General features: G+C 46.7%; 1 protein-coding gene across 2 annotated transcripts in view; it reads left to right on the top strand.

Moving 5' to 3' along the window:
• Positions 1–10989, top strand: part of CENPC (centromere protein C) — a 247457-nt gene extending 236468 nt beyond the window's left edge. For both annotated transcript variants that reach the window (XM_030190519.1, XM_030190518.1), the window contains one exon: positions 10710–10989. In XM_030190519.1, coding sequence (XP_030046379.1) covers positions 10710–10804 — 95 coding nt within the window. In that variant the 3' untranslated portion in view covers positions 10805–10989. The remainder of the gene's footprint in view (positions 1–10709) is intronic.
• Positions 10990–12759: the final 1770 nt, after the last annotated feature.

Raw genomic sequence — 12759 nt, 5'->3', positions numbered from 1 at the left:
ACTAACTATTCCATGACCATAGGTAATATATCCTACGTATCTCTTACCCTGTAGTCCTTATTGCAGACTTCCAATGGTAAACAATTTGATAATTCCTCCTCTGAGACTCAAGCTGAAGCCTCAGCAAGTTTCTCAGTCCAGGAATAAAATCCAAGGTCTGTCTTCTGATACTGATAGCACAGTTTTTCAGGTGAGGCCTAGCATTGTAGCTTAGCTGACCTTGTCAGTTTGTTACAAGGTATGCAGTTCAGTGGTGTGTCTAGAAAATCAGTCTCTCGCTCCTCTCAGAGCCACCTATCCACCAACAAGTCTTCTGATATCTAGACCAATCACAAACGGTGTAATTCTGTCCAGCAGAATTCATGGTCATGAAGAGAGGCTTTGCTATTAGCAAAGAAACTCATCACACGGTAGCAGATGGTAGCAAACCTCCCTCTTAATTCTTATTAAAAACTTGGAGCTATGGACTCTGTGAGGTATGCTTCTCCGCTCTACCCAGGAGATAAGTGGAGGCTAGTTTGCAGTAAACAGCGTGTTCTTGGATGAAGTCATCATGGGTATGCCAAGCAGTGATTTTCCTTTGTAGAAAAGTTGGTGTCTGATATATTCAGGCCACAGGCTGTAGAATCCATATTAGTTATAAAAGAATGGTTCATGCTTGTAGAGGCCCCAGACCAGTAAAGGTGAGTCAGCAGGAAAATACCCCTACACGCTGCCTTGCCACATACACGCACAATCCATTACTATGATGTATCATAACAAAATCTGAAAAAGTTGAACTGATTTGAATATCCCTAGATAAAGACTCAAGCTGTTTCTGTTGTATAAAATCATAAGAAAATAAGAATAGCCATACTGGGCCAGACCAATGGTCTGTCTCAATAGCAGACTATGGACTTTTCCTCCAGGAACTTAACCAAACCTTTTTTTTAAACCCAGATGTTACTACATCTTCTGGCAGAGTTCCAGAGCTTAACTATTCATTGAGTGAAAATATATTTCCTCCTATTTAGTATTTCCCTGTAATTTCATTGTACTTTGTGAAAGAATGAATAATTGATTAACTTGTTCTCATTCTACACCACTCAGGATTTTGTGGACCTCAGTCAGCCATCTTTTTTCCAAGCTGAAAAGCCCTAAACTCTCCTCATGAGAGGAGTTCCATTCCCTTTATTATTTTGGTCGCTCTTCTGTGAACCTTTCTAATTCTGATATATCTTTTTTTGAGATATGGTGACCAGAACTGAATGCAGTACTCGAGGTGAGGTCACACCATGGAGTGATACAGAGGCATTTTGACCTTATTTTACCACCCCTTTCCTAATAATTCCTAGCATCCTGTTTGCTTTTTTGGATGCCTCTGCCACACACTGGGCAGATGATTTCAGTGTATTGTCTACAATGATACCTTGATCTTTTTCTTGGGTGCATGACCCCAAGGTGGGACCCTAGCATCAGGTGACAGTGATTTTGATTGTTCTTCCTAACGTGCATCATTTTGCTTTTGTCCACATTAAATTTCATCTGCCATTTGGACGCCGTCTTCTAGTGTCCTAAGGTCTTCCTGCAATTTTTAACATTCCACATGTGTTTTGACAACTTTGAATAGTTTTGTGTCATCTACAAATTTAATCACCTCACTTGCTCCGATTTCCAGATTATCTATAAATATGCCAAATAGCTACGGTCACAGTACAGATCCCTGCGTCTCTCCACAATTCACCCTCCATCATTGAGAGAAATGGCCATTTAACCCTGTCTTCTTTTTTCTGTCCAATAACCAATTCCTAATCTACAACAGAACATTGCCTAATTTTCTCAGGAGTCTCTCATGAGGAATTTTGTCAGAAGCTTTCTGAAAATTTATATCAACCGGCTGACTTTTATCAACATCTTTGTTCATGCCTTCAAAAAATGAAGCAAATTGGTGAGGCAAGATTTCCTTTGCTGAATCCATGCTGACTCTGTCTCATTAAACCATGTTTATCTGTGTGTTCTGTAATTTTGTTCTTTATAATAGTTTCCACTATTTTACCTGGCACTGATGTCAGGCTTACCAGTCTGCAATTTCCCGGATCACCCTGGAACACTTTTTAAAAATCGGTGTTACATTGGCCAACATCCAATCTTCAGTTACTATGGACGATTTTAATGAGAGGTTACAGATTACTAACAGGAGATCAGCAATTTTATTTTTGAGTTCTTTCAGTACCTTTGGATGCATGCAATCCGTCTGGGTGATTTACTCTTTTTAATTTGTCTGTTTGGCTCATTATGAGGCCCTTTTACTAAGCGTCCTATGCGCATCAGTGTTGAACTACTGCCGTGCTACCACGTGGCCCGGGTGGTAATTTCACTTTTTTTGCGCATCCACTAAGCTCACCGGAAATTTTCTGGTGCACAGTGCTAACTGGGCGGTAATCAGCATTATATACGCATAGACTATTTCCGCCTGGTTAATACATAAGGCTTTACCGCCAGGTCGGTATGTGGCGGTAAGATCTCAGGGCCAAAATGGACGTGCACCAATTTTTATTTTGCCACTCGTCTATTTTCTGCCAAAAAAACTTTTTATTTTCCTAGGATCTGAAAAATGGACCTGTGCGCATCCAATACATGCGTCTACACCAGCACAGGCCATTTTTTGGCGCACCTTAGTAAAAGGACCCCTATGTCTTCCAGGTTCACCGACATTTCTTTCAGTTCTTTGCATCATCACGGTTGAAAACCCAGTGTACCTGAATGCAACTCACCTTGAGCTACTACTGAAAAAGGTGTGAGCAAAATCCAAATAAATAAATTTTTGGTACAGGTAGATCTCTTAAGTCTTCTTCCGTAAAGACTGAAGCAAATAATTAATTCAGCCTGTCTTCTATAGCCTTGTCCTTCCTGAGTGCCCCTTTTGCTCCTTAATGATCTGATGATCCCACGGATTCTCTCATAGGCTTTTTGCTTCTGATGTACGTGAAAAAGTTGTAACTATGAGTTTTTACCTCTGTGGCAAGTTTCTCTTCATATTCTTTCAGCTTTTTTTTTATCAGTGCTTTGCATCTAATTTGCCAGTGCTTATGTTACTTCTTATTTTCTTCATTTGGGTCTTTTTTTTCATTCTTTGAAGGACGTTCACTTCACCCTTTAATCATGCTCTTCTTTCCACCTTTGTGAATATGTGGAATGCATCTGGTCTGGGCTTCCAAGATGGTATTTTTAAACAACATCCATGTGAAGTCCTAACCTTTGCAGCCGATCCTTTTAGCTTCTTTTTAACCATTTTCCTCATTTTTTCATAATTGGCCTTTCAAAAATTAAATGCTGCTACAGTAGATTTTCTTTGAAGCAGTGGTCTAGACATGCTTCTCATAATGCTGCCAAAAGAATTCTGGATAAAGTTATTAAAAAGTGCAGTCTGTGGGAAGGCTATAAGAAATTTCAGTGTATTTGAATATTCTTGGGGTGCTGTCGTCAATCATTGTAAAGTGGAAACAGTTTTGCACCATCAGGAAACTCCTTCGATCAGGTTGTCCCTCCAAAGTCAATAGCCCTGCATTAAGGAACATTTCAAATGATAGCCACTGGTATCTGGCTAAAACTGGGGAAAAGGTTGACTGTTCAACAGTTTCAAAATAACTCCACAAACCTAGTCTGCATGGAAAGGTGTCCAATACACAAAGACCAGGTATCAAACACCACAAAGAAAATAAAATAGTAAGATCATACACCAAAGCTTAGAAATAATCTGAAATGTTATTGTTTTCTAAGCTTTGGTATATGGTCTTACTATTTTTCTTTATTTGAAGGTGGCAAGAGGGAATTCGACTGCTGAAGAAAAATTACATGATGTGTCTTTTAACATTTACAAAGAAAGAACAAACACTGTACATGTGTGGTCTTATCAGACCACAAAACTTTATCCCCAAATTGAATTATTTAGTCTCAGTATGTGTGGTGTAAAACACAGTACATCACCCTAACACCGTCTGTATACTATAGCATAGTGGTAGCAGCATTATGTTGTGGGGTTGAATTCCATAGAAAACCTGTGGCAAGATATTGAAAACTGAAGTCCTCAGACAATCCCCTGCCAGCTTGAAAGAATGTGACTTACAGTGGTCGTCCAAGAAAAATATACAAACACTATTGGGACAATTTTGTAAGCTTGTGCCTAAAGTACGCACAACTTATATATGTCAAAGACCTCATTAATTGGCAGGTGCCTGTGCGCACTAGGTTCTATTTTATAAGGTAGTGACATAGTGCCTGCATACATGTGGGCAGAACATGAGCGGGCCATAGGCATGTCTTTCAGTTGGTCAAGTTTATAGAATACTATAAATTACACACATCACTTGGCACACCTAGGTCACATCAGTATACGCTTGCCCATTGATGTAGTATTAGTGGGCAATCCTAAACGTGGATGTGCCAGTTTATATTAGTTTTTTATAATAGAATTTTGTTCCAAGATGTTTTAGAATTGGTTCTAAGCTTATGGCATTGAGTGTCTAGATTGAGGTGCCAACTTACAGAATTGCTTTTATAAATCATCTCACTGTGCAGCATTTGGTACATACCCTAAAATGATTGCCTTGCTGCGAAGTGGTTTTCATTCAACGAATGTGAAGTTTTATGGATTCAAGATTTTCTGCTTTCTTATTCTTAATTATAATTCCATATCATCATGCTGATCAATCCATAGACTGGTGGGTTGTGTCCATCTACCAGCAGGTGGAGATAGAGAGCAATCCTTTTGCCTCCCTATATGTGGTCATGTGCTGCTGGAAACTCCTCAGTATGTTCTCTATCTCAGCAGGTGGTGGTCACACACAGCAGCAGCTCTGGCTAGGTCTCCAAGCCTAATTTTTAGGTTTTGTTGAGTACCTGGGGTTGAGGGCTCTTCTTGAGCAAGTGCAAACCTGGTGGCGCCAGGTCCCTCATTTTCTCCCCCCTCCCGCTGGCTCCGTAAAAAAAAAAAAAAAAAAAATTTGGACGTCCTTAAAGGCGTTTATTTCGACGTTTATTTAAACGTTTATTGCAGCTACTCACTGGGACAGCAGGTCGTTACAGCTCGGAGCGAGAAGCAGGTAATTTTTACCTTTATATAGCGGGCAGGGGGTTCCCCGATCGATCTCCACGTGGCCTATGGCGTTGGAGGGCGAGGGCGCGAAGAATCGCTCCCCGGACCGCGTGTGCGCTTCTAGCGGGGATGCGGGGGTCTTAAAGTCTGATTCGCCCTTGTTGGGTGTCAGTTCGGAGGCCGGTCAGTGTCCCGGGTCTTCCTCCGGTGCGGCGGTTTTTCCCGCCATAAACGCCCATCCCCCGCTGCTCGCCTCCGCCATCTTGGCCGGCCACGCTGCTCGGACGGCTTCTTCTTGGGCCGCCCTTGAGCTGGGAGACGTTAATGCCATGGCCGCCCTTGATTTGGGCGACGGCAAAAAAGCGGCTAAAGTTAAGCGCCGTTCTTCCCGCGCAGCTCCTTCGCGGAGTGTCGCGCATGACGCCATCTTGGATGCGCAGCATGTTTCTCCCCCGCTCTTGCGAGCGCCGGTTGAGGGTGCGTCTAGGGCTGTGGCCCAGGCTGCTGAAGTGCATAGTCTGGGGGGTTTCTCCCCCGAGTTTATTTTGCTGCTGCATCAGGCCTTCCTTATGCAAAACGCTGCCCCTTCTCCCTTGTCCGATAAAGGGGTTGAGGCCCCCGGAAGTAAACGCCCTCGGGTGGATTCCCAGGCCTTAGAGGACTCTGTTTCCTCTGATGTAGATGAGGGCAGCGTATCTGAGTTCTCCCAATGGTCCTTTGGGGATTCCTTGGAGGAGACGGATTCCCACTCGGATGGAGCGGATGACCCCTCTGCAGCGCGGATCTTTCGCTCAGAGGATTTGCCCAACCTGTTAGTGCAGGCCATGAGCATTTTGAAGGTTTCCTCTCCAGAGGACGTCTCTCCCTCAGCCCCTGTTGGCTCCGCCATTATGCTGAGGACGAAGCGCCCGCCTAGAACCTTCCACGTGCATAAAGCCATGCACACCTTAATTTCGGCTCAATGGGATGTCCCGGAAGCGAGCCTCAAAGTGGCTAGGGCTATGTCCCGCCTCTATCCTTTGCCTGAAAGTGAACGGGAGGCCTTTCTTTGGCCTACCGTGGATTCTTTAATCACTGCGGTGACTAAGAAAACGGCGTTGCCGGTGGAAGGTGGCACGGCCCTAAAGGAAGCCCAAGACAGAAGATTGGAGGCGGCCTTAAGGTCGTCCTTCGAGGCGGCTGCTTTAAGTTTGCAGGCCTCAGTTTGCGGCTCCTATGTGGCCAGGGCGTGCCTGACGATTGTGCAGCGGGCTTCCCCCTCGGATCCTTCCTTGAGGGTTGATTGGCCGGCCCTGGAATCGGGCTTGGCTTATTTGGCAGACTTACTGTATGATGTCTTGAGAGCCTCGGCTAAAGGTATGGCTCAGACAGTCTCTGCGCGGCGGTGGCTTTGGCTGAAACATTGGTCTGCTGACCACGCCTCTAAGTCCCGCCTGGCTAAGTTGCCTTTTAAAGGCAAGCTGCTCTTTGGGGTCGAGCTGGACAAGATTGTGACCGATCTCGGCACGATCTCGGCACGTCTAAGGGCAAGAGGTTACCAGAGGTCAGGGCTCGGGCCAGTGCTCGCCCCGGTATCTCCAGAGGACGGTTTCAGGAAGCCCGTCGGTACCGCCCGGGCAAGTCGGGCTCCTCTGCCCCCTCTTCCTTCAAAAGGAATTTCTCCCCCAAGCAGCATTCCTTTCGCAGAGACCGCCGTCCCGGAGGTGCGCCCTCCGGTCCTCCCCCAGGGTCTCGTACCCAATGACGGGGCCCTGGTCCATGGCCCAGTGCAGATTGGAGGACGGCTGTCCTCGTTTCTGGGTGAGTGGACCAGGGTAACTTCAGACGCTTGGGTGCTGGAAGTCATCAGAGACGGCTACAAGCTAGAGTTCTGCCGACCCTTAAGAGACGGGTTTGTACTCTCTCCCTGCAAGTCTCCGGTCAAAGCTGTGGCAGTGCAGCAGACCTTGGACAATCTGATCCGCCTGGGTGCGGTCGTTCCGGTGCCAGAAAATCAGCTTGGCAAGGACGTTACTCCATTTACTTTGTGGTACCAAAGAAAGGAGGTTCTGTACGGCCTATCCTCGACCTCAAAGGGGTCAATCGGGCCTTGAAAGTTCGGCACTTTCGCATGGAGACTCTCCGCTCTGTTATAGCGGCAGTGAAGGCAGGGGAGTTCCTGGTATCCTTGGACATCAAGGAAGCGTATTTGCATATTCCCATCTGGCCTCATCATCAACGCTTTCTGCGTTTTGCAGTCCTGGGCCGACACTTCCAGTTCAGAGCCCTCCCGTTCGGGTTGGCTACTGCTCCGCGGACCTTCTCCAAAGTAATGGTGGTCATCGCGGCCTTCCTGCGAAAGGAAGGAGTACAAGTCCATCCTTATCTGGACGACTGGTTGATCCGAGCCCCCTCTTATGCAGAGTGCGGCAAGCTGTGGACCGGGTGATTGCTCTTTTGAGCTCCCTGGGGTGGATCATCAACTGGGAGAAAAGCCAGCTGCGCCCGACTCAGTCCCTGGAGTATCTGGGAGTTCGATTCGACACCCAAGTGGGCAGAGTGTTCCTGCCGGACAATCGGATTGTCAAACTTCAGGCTCAGGTGGACCAGTTCCTAGTAGCCTCTCCGCTTCGGGCTTGGGACTATGTGCAGCTGTTGGGCTCTATGACGGCCACGATGGAAGTAGTGCCCTGGGCCAGGGCTCATATGAGACCACTACAACACTCTCTGCTGCAGCGCTGGACTCCGGTGTCGGAGGATTATGCTGTGCGCCTTCCCTTGGACCCAGCAGTGCGCAAGGTGCTGAGCTGGTGGCTGAAGACAGACAAGTTGTCTGCAGGGATGCCTCTTGTGACCCCGGAGTGGATTGTCGTCACGACGGACGCCTCTTTGACGGGCTGGGGAGCCCACTGCTTGGGAAGGACAGCGCAGGGGCTCTGGTCTCCTGCAGAGGCAAAGTAGTCTATCAACCTCCTGGAACTCAGAGCCATTCGGTTGGCGCTTTTGGAGTTCCTCCCGGTACTGGCGTTGAAGCCAGTACGGGTCCTGTCGGACAATGCCACGGCTGTAGCCTATGTCAGCCGCCAGGGAGGTACCAAGAGCGCCCCTCTAGCCAAGGAAGCCATGAATCTATGCCAGTGGGCGGAAGCGAACCTGGAACAGCTGTCAGCTGCCCACATTGCTGGAGTCATGAATGTCAAGGCGGACTTTCTCAGTCGCCATACCTTGGATCCCGGAGAGTGGCAGTTATCGGCTCAGGCGTTCTTGGACATCACGAAGCGCTGGGGCCAGCCGAGCCTAGATCTGATGGCGTCATCGGCCAATTGCCAAGTGCCGCGCTTTTTCAGCAGAGGACGGGACCCTCGATCTCTGGGAGTAGATGCTCTCCTCCAACAGTGGCCAACACAGGAGCTTCTCTATGTGTTCCCGCCCTGGCCCATGTTGGGCAGGGTGCTAGACCGGGTGGCAAAGCATCCGGGCCGGGTAATCCTGGTGGGTCCGGACTGGCCCAGACGTCCCTGGTATGCGGACTTGATCAGGCTCTCAGTGGACGACCCTCTGCGACTGCCAGTGGAGCAGGGCCTGTTGCATCAGGGTCCCATGGTGATGGAGGATCCCTCCCCCTTTGGTCTTACGGCCTGGCTATTGAGCGGCAGCGTCTGAGGAAGAAGGGCTTCTCAGACAAGGTCATCGCCACTATGCTGAGAGCGAGGAAGCGCTCTACTTCTAATGCTTACGCCAGGGTTTGGCGTACCTTTGCAGCGTGGTGTGAAGCAGGCTCACTTTCTCCCTTCACTGCTCCAATTTCTTCAGGTCTGACGTTCCTGCAAGAAGGTCTGTCGCTCAGTTCCCTTAAAGTCCAGGTGGCGGCTCTGGCTTGCTTCAGGGGCCGCCTGAAGGGTGCTTCCCTGGCTTCGCAGCCAGATGTGGTACGTTTTCTCAAGGGAGTTAATCACCTGCGCCCTCCTCTGCACTCAGTGGTGCCTGCGTGGAATCTCAACCTGGTGCTAAGAGCCTTGCAGAAGCCGCCTTTTTAACCCTTGTCGAGGGCATCTCTGAAAGACCTGACGTTGAAAGCAGTCTTTTTGGTGGCTATCACTTCAGCCAGAAGAGTTTCCGAGCTCCAGGCACTCTCATGTCGAGAGCCTTTTCTGCAGTTCACTGAGGCAGGAGTGACTATTCGCACAGTGCCTTCCTTCCTGCCCAAGATTGTTTATCGCTTCCATGTGAATCAGCAGCTCTGTCTCCCTTCCTTTCGTAGGGAGGACTACTCAGAGGAATACTCTGCTCTCAAATATCTGGATGTGAGACGAGTCATCATCAGATACTTGGAAGTGACCAATGATTTCCGGAAATCGGATCATCTGTTTGTCCTGTTTGCAGGTCCTCGTAAGGGTCTGCAGGCTGCTAAGCCTACAGTGGCAAGATGGGTCAAGGAAGCCATTGCAGCGGCTTATGTGGCCGCGGGGAAGGTGCCGCCTACCAGCTGAAGGCTCACTCCACTAGAGCTCAGGCGGCCTCGATGGCAGAGGCCGGGTCCGTCTCCTTGGAAGAGATTTGCAAGGCGGCAACTTGGGCATCGGCCCATACCTTCTCCAGGCATTACCGCTTGACTGTGGCTGCTCGGGCGGAGGCCCGGTTTGGAGCTTCAGTGTTGCGGTCAGGGATTTCAATGTCCCGCCCTGGGTGAGTACTGCTTCGGTACATCCCACCAGTCTATGGATTGATCAGCATGATGATATGGAAGGTAAAATTATGTATCATACCTGATAATTTTCTTTCCATTAATCATAGCTGATCAATCCATAGCCCCTCCCAGATATCTGTACTGTTTATATTCTGGTTGCATTTCAGATTCAAGTTTAGTCTTCAGTTCCTGTTCAGGAGGACTTCGTGTTCAAGTTTTTTCAATGGGATTCTTCAAGAGTTGAGACGAGTTTGTGTTACAGTGAGCTGCTGCATTCCTCTCCCCTCCGTTTTACGGGGCTGGATTGAGACTTAAATTCTGCCGGCGCTCCCTCCCGCTTCGTGCGGCTGTAGGGCAGCTTTGTACCCCTCCCGCTTCGGCGGTGTTAGGGTCAGTCAGCTCCTCCCGCGGTTGCGGTTGCAGGATAAGCCAGATCCCCCCGCATCGGCGGGTGTGGTGTCCCTCCCCCGCTCCGCGGGGATGAGCTGGACGGATTCCCCTCCCCCACTTGTGTGGGGATGAGCTGGGTTAATTCCCCTCCCCCGTTTCGGCGGTGGTGAGCTGGGCAGAGTGTCCCTTTGTGGGTGTAATTCTCTAAGTGCTGAGTCCTGCGGATGGAGCTTGGATATCGACATACTGAGGAGTTTCCGGCAGCACATGACCACATATAGGGAGGCAAAAGGATTGCTCTCTATCTCCACCTGCTGGTAGATGGACCCAACCCACCAGTCTATGGATTGATCAGCTATGATTAATGGAAAGAAAATTATCAGGTATGATACATAATTTTACCTTACAGAAATAGTCAAAAAGTACTTTTCATGTTGCGAGTGTAGAGATCAGTGCTTGTTTAACTGTTCCAATGTGAAAATTCCTCTTTAAATGTTTTTCCTTACATAGCATTTCTTTTCCTGATTGTTGTATTCCTTGTTAAGTCTAAGTCTCTTAATTTTCACTTTTTTTGACTAGGTAACATGTACAACATTAGAAATCTCCTGAATGAAGATTCAGTTCTTGTTTACACTCAAATAAAAGGTGAACCGTTTTTACCAGAAAACTCCTAGAAAAGAACACAGTAAATATATTTTAAAAGAATGTGTAAATGTTTTGTACCTAGTCAGACATTTTGTATAAAAGTTTCAACAGTCTGTGGCTTATCTTGTTCTTGTTTAATATAAAAGTCAGACATTTTGTATAAAAGTTTCACAAGTCTGTGGCTTATCTTGTTCTTGTTTAATATAAAAGATGTCAGACACCTAACTTTTGTTGTCTTTTTATTAAATGTATCCACTGAATATTCTTAAACAAGATGTAGTGGGCTGTTGCTGTAACTTACTGTTTTGTTATGGTGTTGATAGGATTTCTTATGCTTGGATGATCATAACTAAAAACTCAAATAAGTCTTCTAAGGATAAGCACAGCACCAATCTCCAATTATTGACAGCAGTCTGGAATGGAACACTTTTTCCAAACACACTGAGATGTCATGTGACATCTATTTCATTGAGCCTTGTCAGTTCATTTTCATCCATAGTTCCCAATGGTTGTACTTCTCTCTACATTGTTTTTAGTTTGTTTGAATTTATATACTCTCTGTCCCATAAGAGGCCTATAAGATGGTAAAGTTACAATTCAATTAGTAAATATAAGCATTGCAATAAAAAAGCATAAAACTATCAAAAATGCCTCAAAATATTTTCCTTCAAGTGTTTATGCTGCAGTCACATGTGTATTACAGTTCTTCATGTTGAATGGATGCAGTGCCTTAGACTAGATCACCATTATTGATATATAAACTTTAAATAGCAATAAAATCTCTGAATCCATTTAACCAGGGGAAGCTCATCAATCCTAGTTGTAGCACCTGTGAAAAGATGTACCCCAGGCACAAAGGTTCCACTGAGAAGTAGAAATGCAACTTTGGCATAGCCTCAAACTGCTACTTTCTCTGCTAATAGTGTTTCAGTATTGGAGTCGCTTCACTATTCCTCTAGATTCAGTATTGGTAACAGTAGCCTAATGGTTAGTGCAGTGGACTTTGATCCTGGCAACCTGTCTTCAATTCCCACTGTAGCTCCTTGTGAACTTGGGCAAGTCACTTAACCCTCCATTGCCCCAGGTACACCAACTTAGATTGTGAGCCCTCTAGGGACAGAGAAAGTACCTGCATATAATGTTTACAGTGCTGCCTATGTCTAGTAGTGCTATGGAAAGAACTATTAGTAGTAGTAACAGTCATTTGATTGTCATCCCAATTGATACATGCAGAGGGTTCAGCCATTTTGGTATTGGCATCTGAATTCAGCAATCCCAAGCAACAGCCAAGTCTGTGAAGGTTTGGTGCCATTCATCATTGATACGTGATGCAGGGAGTTACTGACATTTTTCATATACTCTTCCAGATATGCCATTCATCATCCGTGGAGAGTACCAGGCAGTGCAGTCTTAAGGGATCCATATAAGAACAGTCAATGATTGCCTTTTTCCCATGCAGGTTTTGCATTGGGTAGAAGAATATGCAAAGTATTCTTCAAGGCTTCTGTCTTACTGATGTATCGAGTATGAGGCATTTGTTAGTAAGACCTGAATAGGAGACCTCGCAGTTGGAATTAAACCAATATCAGTGATAACAAATGAATTATAGACAACACTGGAGAGGGTACTTGTGACAGAACAGTGTGTTTTAAGCCTGCAAAACTGCCTTTATTAATTCTTGAAGTGCGCTTCTCTAGTTTGGCTAGCGGGTGGTTCATGTTAACGTTTTAAGCTGTTACAAAGAACTGACCTTTCTTTCTTTTAGTTGGCACTCGGATAAAGAAAATGCCTATAGTCGTTCGTTCTACTTCTTCGGGGGCTGGAAGAACTCAGGCCCCTGGGGAGGGGGAGGTGGATGGATGAGTTCTACTTTTTGGTCAGAAGTGTGGAATGGAGGGAGGAGGGAGGTTGGATTGGGTATTAGACACTTTTGGATATTCAGGATGTTGTTGGGGGGGGGGGGGGGGGGTATTTGGGGATGGGA

The sequence above is a fragment of the Microcaecilia unicolor genome, chromosome 2, assembly GCF_901765095.1.
Source record: "Microcaecilia unicolor chromosome 2, aMicUni1.1, whole genome shotgun sequence".
Taxonomy (NCBI): domain Eukaryota; kingdom Metazoa; phylum Chordata; class Amphibia; order Gymnophiona; family Siphonopidae; genus Microcaecilia; species Microcaecilia unicolor.
This window is presented reverse-complemented; position numbering and strand designations above follow the sequence as displayed.